This window comes from Balaenoptera physalus (genome assembly GCF_965194825.1).
Source record: "Balaenoptera physalus genome assembly, chromosome: 9".
Classification (NCBI taxonomy): Eukaryota; Metazoa; Chordata; class Mammalia; order Artiodactyla; family Balaenopteridae; genus Balaenoptera; species Balaenoptera physalus.
In genome coordinates, this window is record NC_138888.1 from 9,395,511 (window position 1) to 9,413,535 (window position 18,025).

Below are 18,025 nucleotides of genomic sequence, written 5' to 3' on the forward strand. Positions count from 1 at the left end.
ACCTGTTGGCTATCTGTATGTCTTCTTTGGAAAAATGTCTATTCATGTCTTCTGCCCATTTGTTAATCAGGTTGTTTTGGTTTTTTTTGATGTTGAGTTGTATGAGCTGTTTATATATTTTGGATATTAACCCCTTATGGGTCATATCATTTGCAAATACTTTCTCCCATTCAGTAGGTTGTCTTTTCGTTTTGCTGATGGTTTCCTTTGCTGTGCAAAAGCTTTTAAGTTTAATTAGGTCCTGTTTGTTTATTTTTGCTTTTGTTTCCTTTGCCTTAGGGGACAGGTCCAAAAAAAATATTGCTATGATTTATGTCAAAGAGTATTCCACCTATGTTTTCCTCTAGAGGTTTTATGGTTTCAAGTCTTACATTTAGGTCTTTAATCCATTTTGAGTTTATTTTTGTATATGGCATAAGAAAATGTTCTAATTTCATCCTTTTACATGTAGCTGTCCAGTTTCCCAGCACCACTTATTGAAGAGACTGTCTTTTCTCCATTGAATATTCTTGCCTCCTTTGTCATAGATTAATTGACCATAATTGTGTGGGTTTATTTCTGGGCTCTCTATTCTGTTCCATTGATCTGTATGTCTCTTTTTGTGCCAGTACCATACTGTTTTGATTAATGTAGCTTTGTAGTAGAGTCTGAAGTCAGGGAGCATGGCTCCTCCAGCTCTGTTTATGTTTCTCAAGATTGTTTTGGCTATTCAGTGTCTTTTGTGTTTCAATACAAATTTTTAAATTATTTCATCTAGTTCTGTGAAAAATGCCATTGGTATTTTGATAGGGATTGGATTGAATGTGTAGATTGCCTTGAGTAGTACGGTCATTTAAACAATATGAGTTCTTCCAGTCCCTGAACACGGTATATCTTTCCATCTGTGTGTGTCATCTTCAGTTTCTTTCATCAGTGTCTTATATATAGTTTTCCAAGTACAGGTATTTTACCTCCTTAGGTAGGTTTATTTCTAGGTATTTTATACTTTTTGATGCAGTGGTAAATGGTAAGTGGTAAGTGGTAAATCCTTAATTTCTCTGACAGTTCATTGTTAGTGTATAGAATGCAACAGATTTTTGTATATTAATTTCATATCCTGCAGCTTTATTGAATTCATTGTTGAACTCTTGTAGTTTTTTTGGTGGCACCTTAGGATTTTTTTTATGTATAAAGTATCAAGTCATCTGCAAACAGTGACAGTTTTACTTCTTCCTTTCCAATATGAATTCCTTTTATTTCTTTTTCTTATCTGATTGGTGTGACTAGGACTTCCAAAACTATGTTGAATAAAAGTGGAGAGAGTAGGAATCCTTGTCTTGTTCCTAATCTTAGAGGAAATGCTTTCAGCTTTTCACCATTGAGTATGTTAGATGTGGACTTGTCATATATGGCCTTTATTATGTTGAGGTATGTTCCCTCTATACCCATTTTTTGGAGTTTTTATCATAAATGGATGTTGAATTATTTTTATTTTTATTATTTTATTTTTTAAAATAATTTATTTATTTTATTTATTTTTGGCTGTGTTGGGTCTTGTTGCACATGGGCTTCTCATTTTGGTGCTTCTCTTGTTGCGGAGCACAGGCTCTAGGCATGTGGGCTTCTGTAGTTGTGGCTTGTGGGCTCTAGAGCACAGGCTCCTTAGTTGTGGCACATGGGCTTAGTTGCTCTGCAGCATGTGGGATCTTCCTGGACCAGGGATCGAACCCATGTCCCCTGCACTGGCAGGTGGATCCTTAACCACTGCACCACCAGGGAAGTCCCCTGGATGTTGATTCTGTCAAAAGCTTTTTCTCCATCTTTTGGGATGATCATATTGTTTTTATTCTTCAGTTTGTTAATGTGGTGTATCACACTGATAGATTTGAAGCTGAACCATCTTTGCATCTCTGGGATAAATCACACTTGATTACATGGTGTATGATCCTTTTAATGTATCATCAAATTCAGCTTACTAATATTTTGTTCAGAAGTTTTGCTTCTATGTTCATCAGTGATATTGGTCTGTAATTTTATTTTTTTGTGATATCTTTGTCTGGTTTTGGTATCAGGGTGATGCTGGCCTTTTTGCATGAGTTCAGAAGCGTTCCTTCCTCTGCAATTTTTTGGAACAGATTGAGCAGGATAGGTGTTAATGCTTCTCTGAATGTTTGGTAGAATTCACTTGTGAAGCCATCTGGTCCTGGACTTTTGTTTGTTGGGAGTTTTTTTTTATTACTGATTCAATTTCATTATGGGTAACTGGTCTGTGTACATGGCTGAAGTATAAAATCAAGTCACAGGCCAGTAGGAATAATATAATTCCATTTAGGCAAAAAAAAAAAAAAAAGGCATATGGAGCTATAGTGTATATGTATAAATTATAGGTATGTAACTGAATTTTTAAAAAGGTTTGGAAGGGTGTCCACCAGACTTTTAACTTTGATTACTTCTTAGGATATAAGTGGGAATTGGGAAATGATGGGAGTGCTAAAGTGGGATGTTCATTATTAAATGCTATTTTTGTTTATTTTTACAATTAAAATGTATTCAGAAGTTATGTAATTAAAAAACAGTAAATATTTAAGAAAGACACAAGTTTTCCAAGGAGCATTAGGTGAAGCATCTCAGGCATTGTAAAAATACTTTGCCAACTAAAAAATACTGTAGAAATGGCTTGTGCCATGCTTTCTCTTCTGTTTCCTTTCTTGTGACTCCATTAAAAATGAAGCCATATTTTTGTACATACCAATAACATATTTGTATATCTCTATAGGTAGAATTTTAAAACATTAATTATTATAAAGCATTCTATAACAGATTTTTAAGAGGGATTTTCTAATATTACAAATTAGAATATTGTTAAAGAATTATTGGGTCTGAAATTTCTTTTGGATTATTAAATAATGGCCTCCTATCATCACAGTGATTCTCAACACTTTTGCCACAGAAAGTGGGAGGATGACACGAGGACAAGCTGCTCTCTATTGAGCACCTGCTGCGCTTGGAAATGGCAGTTTTTATGTAGATTAACTTATTAGAGCCTTCCTTCAGGTCAAATGAGCCACGTAACTTGACTGAGTTTCCATAGCAAGTAAGCAAGGGACAGAAATTTGAGCCCAAGTCTCTCTGACCTCAAAGCCCATGTTTTGTTTTATTTTAAATTAAATAATACATGAATAGACTCTCATTGTAAATACTTCGGAGAACACAGATACAGCAAAAAATCAAACCCACCTTTATACAGAGCCCTCCCCAACCCCAGCTCCCTCCTAAGAGGCAGTGACTATTTAATAGTTTGGTGCCTCTTTGTAGATCTTTGTGGGTTTGTGTGTGTGTGTGCACGCACGCGCACGCATAAACTTTGCCTACATATTTATGTTCATAAAGCAATACATTGTTTTAAACAACAAAAACGTAAAAAATAAATGAAATTGTACTGCACAAAGTATTTCTTTGTCCCCCTTTAAGAAATAGTTTTTCCAAACTGTTACATATAGAATGGATAAACAACAAGGTCCTACTGTATAGCACAGGGAATTATACCCAATATCCTGAGATAAACCATAATGGAAAAGAATATTAAAAAGAATGTATATGTAGGTATAACTGAGTCACTTTGCTGTACCGCAGAAATTAACACAACATTGTAAATCAACTATACTTCAATTTAAAAAAATGTTTTTCCTTCCTGAACCTCAGGTTTTATAAGATTTTTGTCTCTCAAACAAGTTCATTATTAAGAAACAACTTACTCATGTGTATTAAGGGCTGCTAATATGACTGCCAATCAGAATGAAATAACTAGTGTTAACTCACTGAGTTTAATAATTTTTGCTAAAGCAAAATATGACATTGTCTTACCATTTGTGGCCTCATCTCTAGTAATTACAACTTTTGTTAGATTTTCTAAATAAAGAAAATGGCTCTTAACCTTCGTTGAGATCCCTAAGGAGTACCTGGCTGGGGACATCATGGCATTGTGTTGTGGGACCCAGAGGGCCTTAGGGAAGAATGTAATTGTGGTGGTCGGGCTTTTTCTCGTAGACAGATGCTGAGGTTTGCCTTCCTCCCATCATTTTCAGCCTAAAACCTCTCAACAGTCTGAGACGGATTAGTGCTTGTGTTTAGGGAATATGTTCTTTTCACCAGGCTGGGTTTCCATACTGGTAGAAGCAATAAAGTCCCACGACATTATGGAGGCCTCACATGCCGCCAGAACCCTGGCTAATCTAGACCGAGAGACTGTGCAAGATAAGTACCAGGACGGCGTGTACGTGCTGCACCCCCAGTACCGCACAAGGTAAGAAGGCAGGGTAGAGCCGCTTTGTCCCTGTGGGGACGTAATGCTTCGAGGGCTTAATATTCTAACTTCTTTCTGCATAATTTAGATAAGTTAAATACCTTACAAATAAGTCAAATACCTAATTTACTGAAACAGTTTGCCCCTAATAACCTCAGAAGAATTGCAAGCTGTCATGAAAGTATGGAACTAGCTAAATTACCAGGGTTATTTTATACCAGCGGCTTACCTTCAGGAAGGCTGCATTCACCTTTTATAACGTGTCTCACATAAACTCTGTAATGCATATTTCTTCTTTGTTTCATTACATTTTTCATATAAATCTAAGTTATTAACTGATTAGGGTTGTAGAGGTTGATCTAGATGAGAAGGAGCTAGGACATTATTATATTCAGGCAACCAAATCAGCCTGGGCCTAGAACTCAAGGGACTAGAGAAAGGTTAGGCGAGATTATAAAAGCATGTATTGGAAGGAATAAGTTGTAATAAATTTGACTCATACTCCTTCTTAAGGTTATTTCTTTTTTTGTTTGTTTGTTTTCTTAAGGTTATTTCTGGTCACTATTTCCAGTTGTATCATTGCTAAGACAATAAATATAGAAAGGACCACAGTGAAAAAACTACACATTTCTTAGATTTTTGTCAGGCACTTTAATACCTCAGAAAATAGCAAGAACTTTTTTTTAACTTGAAAAATAGATTTCCTGGTTAATTCTAATTTGTAAATAAAATAATATGGTAATGTATTTTATATGTGTTACATAATTGGCTGTGTATTATAAATAGCTTACAAATAATATACTATTGCAAATTTTTTAAACGTCATATACAAAGAAAGAATATGTTACTTTAAAATGTCATTTGCTCTGTTTCTGATAAACATCATTTTCCTTGATAAAAACAATCTTTTTCATACATACTGAGTTTGAAGCTACACTAGCATATGATTTAATTTCTTAAATACTTTTATTGATTTGTGTAATATTTTCATGGAACTCTTTGGAGGGTGATCTATGACATCTGTCACTTCATTGATCATTAAGCGCATTACAGTTGATTCTGGTTGGTCTGCCTGCCTAGCTGTGTTTCCATCCTTACAGAGAGAGCAGTGAGCACGCTGCATATATGTCTTTGCCAGAACTCCTTTAGGGCTCCTCAGCAAACCTGTGCTTATAAAGCTTGCCTTAATTAAGTTTATTTTATGTCATATAAACCTGCTAAAATAAACACCATCCAAAGAGAGTGCTGTGTAGATTCTTATCAAAGTAATAATGCATTTTTTCTGCTTCTTTTAAAAACCCTCTCCCCTGTTAGTCAGCCCATTAAAGCAGATGTCCTGTTTATTCACGGCCTTATGGGAGCAGCGTTCAAAACGTGGCGCCAGCAGGACAGTGATGAGAATTTAACCGAAAAGGTTTCGGAGGATGAAAGCAAGTATACAACATGTTGGCCCAAGGTAAGGAGGCGGCCACCGCTGGTAGGCCACCCCTGTCCCGACACACTGCTGGGTCCCTGGCCTTTAGAGTCCTCATGGTGACGTGCTTACTTTTCTCTTTTTATCGGGATTTTTTTTCCATGCAGTTTTTCTTTTCCTTAGGGACACTTATGTTACATGAACAACTGGGCTTATCACTCTGTGTTGTATAATATAGGGTACATTCTATGACTCTAAAAGAATATTCTGTTAAGTAAAAAACGGGCAAAGGGCAAGGGCCAGTAATAGTTCACTTCCATGAAAAATATAATTCAAAAACTATATATATATAATTCAATAAATAATATATTAATAACAGCTGGCTAGTTCTGTGATTTTGATAATTATAAAAATAGAAGGACTTTGAAGAAGTAATTCTGCTTTGGATGTCTTTGACATTATTTCTTCTAAAGAGCCTAAACTTTGGCATTAATTTATTGAATGAAATCTATCTGAAGCTCAGTGAACACTGACGCTGTGAATATGTATCAGTAGCTCCTGGGGCTTTGCCCCACCGCTGCTTGTCTGCCTGCACAAGGGCTGGTCAGCAGAGAGTGGCTGGCGCTCTTTCTCTGGTGACACTGAAATACGGAGACGACGATAAACCTCGGGTCCACAGAGACAGAACTGTGACTGTAATTAGTACCTGAGTCCTCAGGTCACATCTCCAGCCTCCGCCACACTCTTCTGTCTCTCCTGAGGTCACAGCTTCCTGTTAAACGCTTTCAAAAAGCCAGTTTGATCTAGACTCCAGAAACAGGCCCTGCTTTTGGCTATGGCAGATTAAAATTGAGAATATTCTCTTGAAACCTGCCTAGACCTTATGCAATATCACTTTATGAGCAGAGATATAAAAAGATAAAATGCTGGAGTTATTTTTCTAGTCACCTTTACACTTTACTCCAATGCGGTCTTTTACTAGTTGTCAGTATTACAAGAGTCCTTTAGTTACGAATTTCAATTGCTAGGAAATAAGTGGAACAGTGGAAATTCATATCTTCCCTTTTGTACCTTTTATTTTACGTAGTCGTGGTTAGCAAGAGACTGTCCCGCTCTCCGAATTATATCTGTGGAGTATGACACCAGCCTTAGCGACTGGAGAGCAAGGTGCCCTGTGGAAAGGTAACAGAGGGGGAAGGGTCCAGGGCACAGATGGGCCTCTGGTATGGAGGGGGGTGTTATCTTTGAGGCCACAGACAGGATTTTCTTATGGAAAACTAACCTAACCTTTTTTCTCTTCCTTCTAGAGGAAGTTAGCTGTAAATAATGAAACTGTATAAGGCTTAGGTATAGTGTCAATGTTGGGCTCCTAACATGGTTCACTTAAAACTATTCTCATAGTAAGGACCATGGATTCGAGAGCAAAGTTTCCTTAATTCCTGGAAGTAAACGTGAGGCTTTTGGCTTTTGTGTTCACAAGCATACCACCTAAAGGAAGCCAAGAGAGACGCTGAGCAATGTAGCCTCCTTATGTCACTTGTACGTCGTATGTGCCAATTGTATATACAGGAGAGAGCGCTCGATTTCTGCGCTTCAGGACCTAGACTGTAGCGAATTCTGCCTTTGACTCACTAGCCATCTTAGGTCATTAAACTGGTCTGGGAAGTCTGGTCTACAAATGGAGGGAGTTGGTCTCATCTGTGTTATCAAACTGAGTGTTATATGTGAATGACCCCACCTAGGTGCCAGAGGAATGGTGCTGAGGGTCAGCGGGCAAGACCCCAGGGCTCCTTCCCCAGTTCACCCAGAGGAGCTCTCATAATCCTTTATTTCAAAGAAAGGATTCTCCAGATACACAGTTTAAAACTACCAGACCAGACAGCTTTAAAGTTCCCTTTTAGTTTGAAAATTACTTATTTGAAGTCTGATTCTAATAGCTTTGTGCTGTTTCTAAGTAACAAACCAAAATGATGAAAGCTTAGTGTTTGTAACATAAATACAAGTAGAACTAAACAGCAATGACAGCTGACTCCACAGGTGAACTCACCAAGGACAGCATGGTCTCCGCTGATCCTTGTCTTGTCAGGCCACCTAATGAGGAGGGACGCACACCCTAAGTGGTGGGGGCAATGGGGTAAGACCCAAGTTTGACCCGTGAAAATTGCCCGATACGTATTAGATGGCTAAACAACGCTTGTTTCGTAAATATTCCCACCTATGCCAGTGTGACTAAGTTAGGAATGGGGAATGAGCAATTGCAGGAATCAACGGGAGAGAATAGAGGTATTCCTGACTCCAGAATGTAGCATGTAGAATTGGCCCAATAAACAAAAGATCTTGCCTTAAAAAGTGGGTAGCAAAATTGGGGCAGGGGGAATCAATAGCCTCCTGTCATACCCGCTGTTTTCATTTTGTTCAGAAAGTCCATTGCATTCAGGAGCAACGAACTTCTGAGGAAGCTCAGAGCTGCTGGTGTTGGGGATAGGCCAGTGATTTGGGTATCACACAGCATGGGAGGTAAGTAAGTTTCATTGTTGCCAGGCAAGCATTGTGAGGTTGTCAGCCATGCGAGCTCTCTGTTTTATTTAATGGTAGCCCTTTTCCCCCCTAAATTAATGTTTTTGGCTATGGCTCCTTCCATGCTATTTGTTTTTCTAGGAGGAGACAACTAGTAAAAAACCATATAAAAAGAAAATGAGTTTGACAACTTAATGCTTTCATTAAGCACTAAGCATGATAACGAGTAAATATCAGAAGCTGTCCATGGCGTATGTAAGCCCAACTTATAAATATCTCTCAGCATTCCTGGCTGGTCCCAGGGCCCCCCATTTCTTCCTGTTTCTCCAACCACCGCAGAGTCCGTCACTGCTCCTGTGCCCACAGCCCCAGCTCCCTGCATGCCTGCTTACCCCTCGCCCAAGCCTGCAGAAGTGGCGCTGTGATCACGTGTGTCCCCTCCTTGGTCCCAGGGCTTGCTTGCTAAGCCACAACCCCTGCTTCTCCCAGCCCTCTCCCAGCCCAGTGCTAAATGTTCACCATCCACCTTGCAGAGGGCCTCTCAGCAGCCCTTGGCCTAGTTTATCTGATAAAATGCTCAGGACTGCTGACTCTTGAGTCTGGGCGTTTTGCTGAGAGAAAGGTGGAGGTAGCCCTTTGTATCCTCAGAGACCAACTGTTACCATCCATGTTACCTTTGTGTTTCCCTATCAGCTCCAAGCCCAGGTTGGGGGACAGAAAAGAAGGTGCCTTCCTAGGTGCATTTTCCCACAGCAGCTTTGTTTTCTCCCCATTGGATATGTGACACTATGTGTTTTTAAAATATTAGTACCGTCCTAATGGAGTGGTCGTTAGTGGGCTGCTGTGGGTAGGTGGGGAGGCTGGCTGCTGTGTACGCACTTCATTGATGGACACCCAACCTGCAGTGCCTCTCTTCTCTGGGAGAGTGCATCCTGTGCTGTAACATCTGCTTTACAAATGAGTTTCTAGAATCTTACCTGTTCGTAGTCTTGTGCTATATATTTTAGAGGATTGGGAGCATTACTAAGTGTTAATATTTTAAGGCCCTGTTTGTTGGACTACAGAGAATTATTGTTTAAACTTTTTTAAAGACAGCATCTCTTTTTCTGTATTTCTTGTTTGCCTTTTTTTTTTTTAATAAGGGAAGGAAAATAGCTTATGCATTGTTTTTCTTCTCTATGGCTAGGTCTTCTTGTCAAAAAGATGCTGTTGGAAGCCTCTAAGAAGCCAGAAATGAGTACTATTATAAACAATACCAGAGGAATAATTTTTTATAGCGTCCCTCATCATGGATCCCACCTGGCTGAATACTCTGTTAATATTCGCTATCTTCTCTTTCCCTCTTTGGAAGTCAAAGAACTCAGCAAGGGTAATACTTTTTTTCAAAAGGGGATTGGCATTGTATTAACACCAGTTATACAGGAGAAGGAGGAAAACAGTTTTGACTAACAGTTTTAACTTGACTGTATTACCTCATTTTACTATTTGTACATCAATTGTGTTTAGACTATCATGGAAACTTTTTAGTTTGGGGTTAATTTTTCTTTGATACGTTCCCTTTTTGTTCTTAAGCCATTATCTGCTTAAGAAATATAACAATAATTTTAACACTATCTATCTTAAATAGTTAAAATTTTAAAAGTTACATAATGTTTTGCGTTGTGTTATTCCAAATTACCGAAGAACTGCTCTTTTCCACAAGTTTGGAAAATCATCAACTGTTAAAATATACACGAGCTTTAAAGATATTCATATTAATTATAAGGCACTATATTTGTTTGGGGTTAATCATCTTCTCTTTCTCTGGAACACCTGTTAATCAGAATTTTGGTACCTCTGGCTTGAGCTTTAGCATACCATTGTCTTTTTGCTCATATGTTCTTTGTTCTGCTTTATGGAGAGTAATTGGACTTTATCTTCAAACTTTTTGTTGAATTTGATTTTGTTGCAGTCACATTTTATCTTCCACAAGCTCTTTCTTGTTCTGTGATCCATTTTCTTTTGAAATCATTCTAAAGATACTAATTAGAGGGTTTTTTTTTAAAAAGTGTCTTCTGTGCCCAGGTTTTCTGTTTGCTCACCTGGTCTGTCTCTCTTAGGTGTTAGGCTTTCCTCTAAGACCTGGTGCTTCTTGGTCACCCTTTGATACTTGAGGATGGGGGACAGGAAGGGGATGGGTGCTCTGTGATTATAGACAGGCTCTGTTGATGGGAGGCTGTGCTTCAGAGTGGATGTGGAAGTGCCAGCCGGCACACCAGGGGACCCCTCAGTCCCACACGCCAAACTGCCCTGGGTACTGCTTCTGGTCAGCCAGCAATGTGAGAAAACTCTCCCGCTGACACTGGCCTCTAAGTTCTAGATTGGTTTTAGCCCTTTTCTCTCATCTTAATGGCTTCTTAGGAAGAAGAGAAAATAAACAAGCCACCGTCTTGAATCAGAACCCTAATTTCCTCTCTAAATTTGGAAGGTTGATGCATTTTTTTATGAACTAGATAAACAGAACTTGTTACAATCTCGCTCTCTATAATTTTACAGATTCTCCTGCACTTAAAACACTACAGGATGACTTTCTGGAGTTTGCAAAAGATAAAAACTTCCAGGTGCTGAGTTTTGTAGAAACACTACCAACCTACATTGGTAGCATGATTAAACTCCACGTGGTGCCCCTGGAATCAGCAGGTATTCACTCTTTTGAAACTTGTTTGTCCTTAGTTTTCTGGTTGGTGGTAATCATAAACGTCAACTTTTATATCCAGTTTCTCAGTTTTAGGAGACAGTTCTATGAAGATTTAGATTCTGTTATCCTTTTAAGCCATAGATTAAAACTTCTCTGCAAACGTTTAACCTTGGCATTCCCCTTCCCTCCTATTTAACTGATTAGACAGCAAAGGTTAATTGGCTAACTCTGCGTTAGCTCTCAACAGTGAAATCTGCTGCATTAAGATAAGAATACAGAGCTTTTCTATCAGCTAGATTAAAAGGAGCATTTCATTTAACAGATTGGTAGCTGCCTGCAGGAACCTTAAAGAAATCAGCTACAGGTGTGGAAGCTTAGTAAATAACTGGAAGATACATGGGGGATATTCAAGCAACAAAGATTCTGAAGGAAAAAACTAGTGTTCAAGTTCAGTCTCTTCCTAATCCTGGGACTGAGGGACATGACCAACACCTGCTACTGTAGAGCACTGTAGTCTACTGTAGGCTCTTTGAGGGCAGGGCTCAAATCTCAGTTCTCCCTATAGCCTCCTGTGTTACTCTGAGCACAGTAAATAGCCCATACATTTCACTCCCTGAAATGCTTTCCCCTCACCTGGCTAACTAACTAACTCTTTAGTTTGCTTGTCAGACCCTTTTCTGATCACTTCGGGGGCTGGGTCAGGTGCTGTCCTGGTAGCACTCTGCCATTACTGAGAGCTCCTGGCAGCCAGGCATGGTGCGTATCTGGAGCGCCTGCCAGATGGTTCTTCTGTCTGCATAACAAAAGTTTTGTCCTACTTCATTATTTATTATCTATATAAAATGAAAAAGGCTTGATATCCTATAGTGGAACGTGAAGAGACTTTACCTTAAAGCAATATGCCATAGGGTGAGGAATTGCTGTTTGGTAGTTGAAGAACCTGAAGAGTTCAAAGAACAGTGGCCAGTTTTCTTTTTAATATTGTGGACCAGCTGCTGATAGTGACATAGCCTTGTCATAATTCTGTCCACCCCTTCTTCTGTGTCACCAGGTGGCCTGTCTTCCTTCATAACCACCAGGTGCACTTCCTCACCTGGCTGGCCTCACTAGTACCTCCTGTCACTTCCATCTAGGTGGACTTAGTTAGGCTGAAAGATCAAAAACTCAACCAGATCTCTCAAGCACCACATCATCTCCTTCCCTGGTAGAGTGAGCATGGAGGGTTGGGTATAGAAGGGATTCCATGTGAGACGTTCCCATTCGTTTCATCAGGGCATGGGAGCTCATTATCAAGTTTCTAATATTAGCTCTAGAAATAGAAGTGGTTCAGAGAAGTGTGGAATAACTTAGTAATGACCTGCAGTGTGTAAACGTTTTGAAGGTGACAGTGCTCAGGCTCTGTTCACTATTGAATTACGAAGTAAGCAGCACACACACACTTTATGAGAAAAGCATAAAATTATAATTACACCTACTGAGACTCCATTCTCACGTGATTAGTCAAATACAGTTTAGTTACAGTCAAACTTTAAGTTCCTTTATCTCTTAAAAGAGGTTCTCTGCCATAACCAAATCAACATTTACAGCTACCCATTTGGCCTCTTTCACTGTTGACAGGGGGCAGCTTATATTTTACCTAAATTTTATTGACATTTTTGTTTTCTTCAGATCTAGGCATTGGAGATCTAATTCCTGTGGACGTTAACCATTTGAACATTTGTAAGCCAAAGAAAAAGGATGCTTTTTTGTACCAACGTACCTTACAATTCATCTGTGACACTTTAGCCAAAGACCTGGAAAATTGACAATCGTCTTCTTCTGTTTTCACACATGAATACAGTGCAAGAAACGTGGTGTTCTCTCTTTTTAAGCTCTACGCAATCATGCAAATGTAGTCATTATGGCATTAATGTGGCCTGGAGTATGTTGCAGGCAACAGAATATTGTTCTGTAAAACACAAACCCATTAGTGGCAATCAAAGAAAGAAGGTCTAGACTGGATTCTTCTGATTTAAAAAACTTCCATATGTGCCAGTTTATGTTTTGCAATGTTGCCCCTGGTGATTGATTGATAGGGAGCAAGCTGCTGTGGCTAAAGGATGTGATCTGTGACTTGTGTCATCTGTGACTGTCCCCGGCTCATGCTGGGAGCAGCACTGATGGCTGATTGATTGATAGGGAGCAAGCTGCTGTGGCTAAAGGATGTGATCTGTGACTGGTGTCATCTGTGACTGGTGTCATCTGTGACTGTCCCCGGCTCATGCTGGGAGGGCCCTCACCAGTTTACCGCAGAAATGCCTGCTGGAGGGTACCTAAAATGGAGAGAGAATGAACTTGGACATAAAGACTCTGTTTTGGGTCAGGGTTTCCATGTGCTGTAAGTTTTTAAAACTTGTCAGTGTAAACCGTTGTGTAACATGTTAGCTTTGTTACACGCCTTGTCATCCATGGGTCATTTCCTTGTAAGTTTTTATTTTCATGTTGCTGAGAACAAATATTTCTCTTTTTAAAAAATTTCTAGCCTATAATAATTCTTTCCAGACTGTAGCTACCTAAACTTTTAATTTTTCCCAGATAAGAATAATAAATCCATTATTGATCAGAGTGTGAAATAAAACTATTCTAAGCCATTATATATATATTAGCAATACTTAATATCAAGATTCTCAGATTCTTTATAGCTAAGTAAAGTATACCATTATTTCTTGCTCATTAGGAAATGGTATTAATTGGTCACCAGTATGTGAGAAATAGGAAATCATACTGATGACTTTTTTTTAAAATAACAGAATTATTGAGATATAATTCACATACCATAAAATTCACCCTTTTAAATGCACAGCTCATTGATTTTCAGTGTGTTTACAGAGTTGTGCAACCATCACCACTATCTAATTTCGGAACATTTCATCATCCCTCCAGATAACCCCACACCCATTAGCAATCACTCCTCCTCTCCTCTCCCCCAGCCCCTGGTAAACACTAATCTTCTTTCTGTCTCTATGGATTTGCCTATTATGGACATTTCATATAAATGACAAGTTTTTAAAAAATTACAATACGTGGCCTTCTGTGTCTGTCTGGCTTCTTTCTCTTAGCATAATGTTTTGAAGGTTCATCCATGGTGTAGCATGTGTATATGTAGTAGGACTTCGTTCCTTTTTATGGCCAAATAATATTCCATTGTATGGATGTACCACATTTGTCTATCCATTCATCAGTTGAGGGACATTTAGGTGCTTTCAATGTTGGGGCTGTTATGAATAATGCTGCTGTTAACATTCATGTACAAGTTTTTGTGTGGACATGTTTTCCATTCTCTTGGGTATATACTAGGAGTGGAATTGCTGGGTCATGTTAAGCTTAATGTCTACCATTTTGAAAATGATGGACATTTGTAGAATGGGATAGTCAAAGCTAAAAAGAGTACAGCATCTGAAGGTAAACTGGGGGCATCAGTGAACCTTAACAACATCTAATTGTTTAATTATGCAAAAACCTAACAAGTGACTTAACTACCTGTTTTGTTACGTAGCCATAGAGTATGCTAGCTAGCTATCAACAATAAACTCTAGCTTAATGGGATCACGTGTGGGGGGGCGGGTAGATAGGTTTGGTTCGTTTTCTTTTTCTGTTTTCCATGAACCATGGCTGGAACATCTGTTCATTAACTTAGAGTAATGAAATGAAACCCCACTTCGTAAAATCTCAACATAGCCATTATAGCTGTGCTTTAAAAATAAGGTCTGGGAGAGAGATCCAGTGTACTTCTGAATGACTATAGCTTTTCAGGCAAGTCACTTACCATTTCTGTTCATTCTGTTTATGAAATGGATATGATGTATACAGATTCACTTCATCAGTCCTGTAAGATTTAAGTCAATAATGTTTTAAAAATAATCATCACCTGAAAAACTCTAAGAACACAAAGTATGAAAACATATACATTTGAAATAGTTTTAAACTTAGACCATCAATAAAATGGTTCTCCTAGTTCAATCAGCCTTGTTTAAATATCCTTTCTGGAAAAAATTTCAAATGAAGCTTCCTATTACCTTTCCCCTCATGGGAAAAGTCTCTTTAAATGATCTATCCAGGAAGGAAATAAACAGAATACAGGTGTTAGCGGACTACTGAGAGCAAGCTGTAAATAAAATTCAGATGAAAAATTAATTATCCTTATCTATAAGCCCTTCACTTCTTTCTGATTACGTTGTCAATCCTAAAAGTTGAGGGCACCGAGTCCCCCCTTTACGCCAGTGTTTAAATGTCACCACAGAGAGAGTCAGACTACAAACGGAGGATCACGATGCCCTTCTTGACTCCATCTCAACCTTTCACCCAAGGTCACAGCAACAGGCATAATATGGTGGAGGACGCGGCCCTCTGCTCAGGTCGGGGCGCCCAGGGTAGTGGATGCCAGCACTGGTTTCCTGTTGTTGAGAAAGACAGCACAGTCACAGAGTGACGTGCCTTCTCTCTTTTGAGCTTGGCTCATAATTTACAGTGCCCCTCAAATTATTTCTAATTCCTAAAATTTGACTTTTAGGCATACCCTCCTGAATTTTCATCTCTTTGTAATATTAAATATGTTAATGTATGGTTTGGCTTTTACTGACATTTGGTATAAAAATTATGTCCATGAAAAAAATTTAAACATGTTCAATAAATGCATTTTAATGTACTCAGTACAACTAATTCTGCCCTTATATTAGATGTTGAACACTCCCCAAAGCTAATCACTTAAAATCTATTAGAAATTTATTGTATAATTATAAATTGCCTTAATAAAGCAGAAGATATAAAAAGGCAGCTTAATATCCAAGAAGTTTCCAAATTTAGAAAAAGCCATTCTTGTAAAAATTCCAGTTCTTAATCCGCTTTTAGCTTGGCCTTGGAGTTTAGAAACAGTGTCATGGAATTCAACACCTGGTTCCAAAGTTTGGAAACACTAAGCTTACTAGAACCTTTGATTTTTAATTTAGTCCAAACTATTTCAGGATTGTTAAAGCTAATTTATAATGAAAGCTGGATACGCACTGATTCCTAGGATCATTAGAGAGTGCTGGATATGAATGTAATCTCTGAGCATAAAAAGCTTTGGGTATGTATACATCTAGATAGATAGGTTTTAGAATATTTTGACATCTGGGATTACCAGATGAAAACATTTTTGCGAGTTCTGGACCAGGATGGTGACGTGGGAGGCTACTGAACTCGCCTGCTCCACAGACACCAAATCTACAGCTACACACAGAACAGTTCCCTCAGAGAGAAGTTCAGAAACTAGCTGAGCAACTCTTACACATTGGGTGAACGAGAAAATGCCCCTGTTGAAATGGATAAGAAAGACTGAGACAATACTGTCACCATAAATCTCACCCTTGGCACAGTGAGATACAATCAGAAGGGAACACACAACTCCCAGCTTCTGCCTGAGGAGTGAAGGGTTTGGGCCCAACATCCAGTGCCCCAACTTTCAAGTCTTCCACCTGAAGGATGGACCCCCCAAAACACCTAGCTTTGAAAGCCAACAGGGCTTGCATCCACAAGACCCACAAGACCATAGCAAAGAAAGAAACAGTTCTAAATGGGCTTGCAAGGACTCACAGTGGCTCTCCCGCCAGGGCTTAGCACAAGGGCAGCAGACAGAAATGCCCATCACCCAGCCTTTTCCTGAAAGATGCCCATTTGCTTATCTTAAAAGCTGCAGCCTGAGGGTCAGGCTTCTAATTTAGCACACATCTAGAGGATGACTGTGATCTTCCCTGGAGACCAGGGAAGCTGGTGGTTCTGTCTCTGCGTTCTCCCTCTTGCCCACTCGAGGTTGCTGGTGTCTTCCTGGAAGGAGCTTCGACACATCTCTGGTGCCCTGGCTTTTGTGGCTGTTACCCAGGGAGTGCACCTCTTGATTACTTGCCTCTGATGGCCAGCAAGCCTTGTGTTTGTGGATCCCACAGGACTGTACAAAGAAACAGTTCCATCCCCCTATTGCTCAGCACAGAGGGAGCAGACAGAAACACCCATCTTCCAGTCTTTCCCGGGAAAGGGTCTATTTGTATACTTGAAAAGCTGCTGCCTGAGGGTCCAGTTTCCAATCAGCCTGCATCTAGGTACTGACTGAGAATGTTCCCTTTGGAACACTGAGAGGTCTTAGCAGAACCTCAACTCCGGGGAGCCACTAAAAACAAAGGCGGTTCAGACAGTCACAGAGTTTGAGAGATAACCAAGAGCTTGATGGGCTGAATCCTAGGTTCATCTCCTACACGAGACCACTCTGTCAAGACTGGGGACTTCCCAGGTGGCACAGTGGTTAAGAATCCGCCTGCCAGTGCAGGGGACACGGGTTCAATCCCTGGTCTGGGAAGATCCCACATGCTGCAGAGCAACTAAGCCCGTGCGCCACAATTACTGAGCCTGCGCTCTAGAGCCTGCAAGCCAAAACTACTGAGCCCATGTGCCACAACTACTGAGCCCACGCACCCTAGAGCCTGCGTGCTCTAGGGCCCACGTGCCACAACTACTGGGTCTGTGTGCCGCAACTACTGAGCCCGCGCCCTAGAGCCCACGTGCTCTAGGGCCCGTGTGCCACAACTACTGAAGCCCATGCGCCCTAGAGCCCACATGCCGCAACTACTGAAGCCCATATGCTGCAACTACTGAAGCCTGCGCGCCTAGAGCCCGTGCTCCACAACAAGAGAAGCCAGTGCAATGAGAAGCCCGTGCACTGCAACGAGGAGTAGCCCCCACTCACCACAACTAGAGAAAGCCTGCATGTAATGAAGACCCCCCCCCAAAACAAAAAGACTGGGAGAGGTGGCTATTTTATCTAATGCACAGAAGACAATACAGAGAGTCAAGGAAAATGAAGAAACAGAGGAATATGTTGCAAACAAAAGAATAAGATGAAACTCCAAAAACAGACCTTAATGAAATGGAGATAAATAAGTTCCAAATAATGGTCATAAAGATGCTCACCATGGTCAGGAGAGTAATGCATGAATAATGTGAGAATTTCAGCCAAAACATAGAAAATATAAGAAAGAATCAATCAGAAATCACAGAGCTGAAGAATACTGAACTAAAAAATGTAATAGAGGGGTTCAATGGCAGACCAGATCATGGGGAAGAAAGG

General features: G+C 39.8%; 1 protein-coding gene and 1 long non-coding RNA gene across 5 annotated transcripts in view; both read left to right on the forward strand.

Annotated features, from left to right (window-relative positions):
* Positions 1-15,491, forward strand: part of SERAC1 (serine active site containing 1) — an 82,032-nt gene extending 66,541 nt beyond the window's left edge. For 3 of the 4 annotated variants that reach the window (XM_082475566.1, XM_082475567.1, XM_082475568.1), the window contains 7 exons: positions 4,132-4,282; positions 5,597-5,738; positions 6,784-6,878; positions 8,116-8,213; positions 9,400-9,582; positions 10,749-10,892; positions 12,559-13,049. In XM_082475566.1, coding sequence (XP_082331692.1) covers positions 4,132-4,282; positions 5,597-5,738; positions 6,784-6,878; positions 8,116-8,213; positions 9,400-9,582; positions 10,749-10,892; positions 12,559-12,695 — 950 coding nt within the window. In that variant the 3' untranslated portion in view covers positions 12,696-13,049. Of the gene's footprint in view, positions 1-4,131; positions 4,283-5,596; positions 5,739-6,783; positions 6,879-8,115; positions 8,214-9,399; positions 9,583-10,748; positions 10,893-12,558 lie in introns of all 4 variants that reach the window. The other variant, XR_014267659.1, reaches the window with a different exon arrangement.
* The window catches only part of LOC309667302, a 247,793-nt gene that overhangs the window by 124,201 nt on the left and 105,567 nt on the right, over positions 1-18,025 (forward strand). The window lies entirely within an intron of this gene.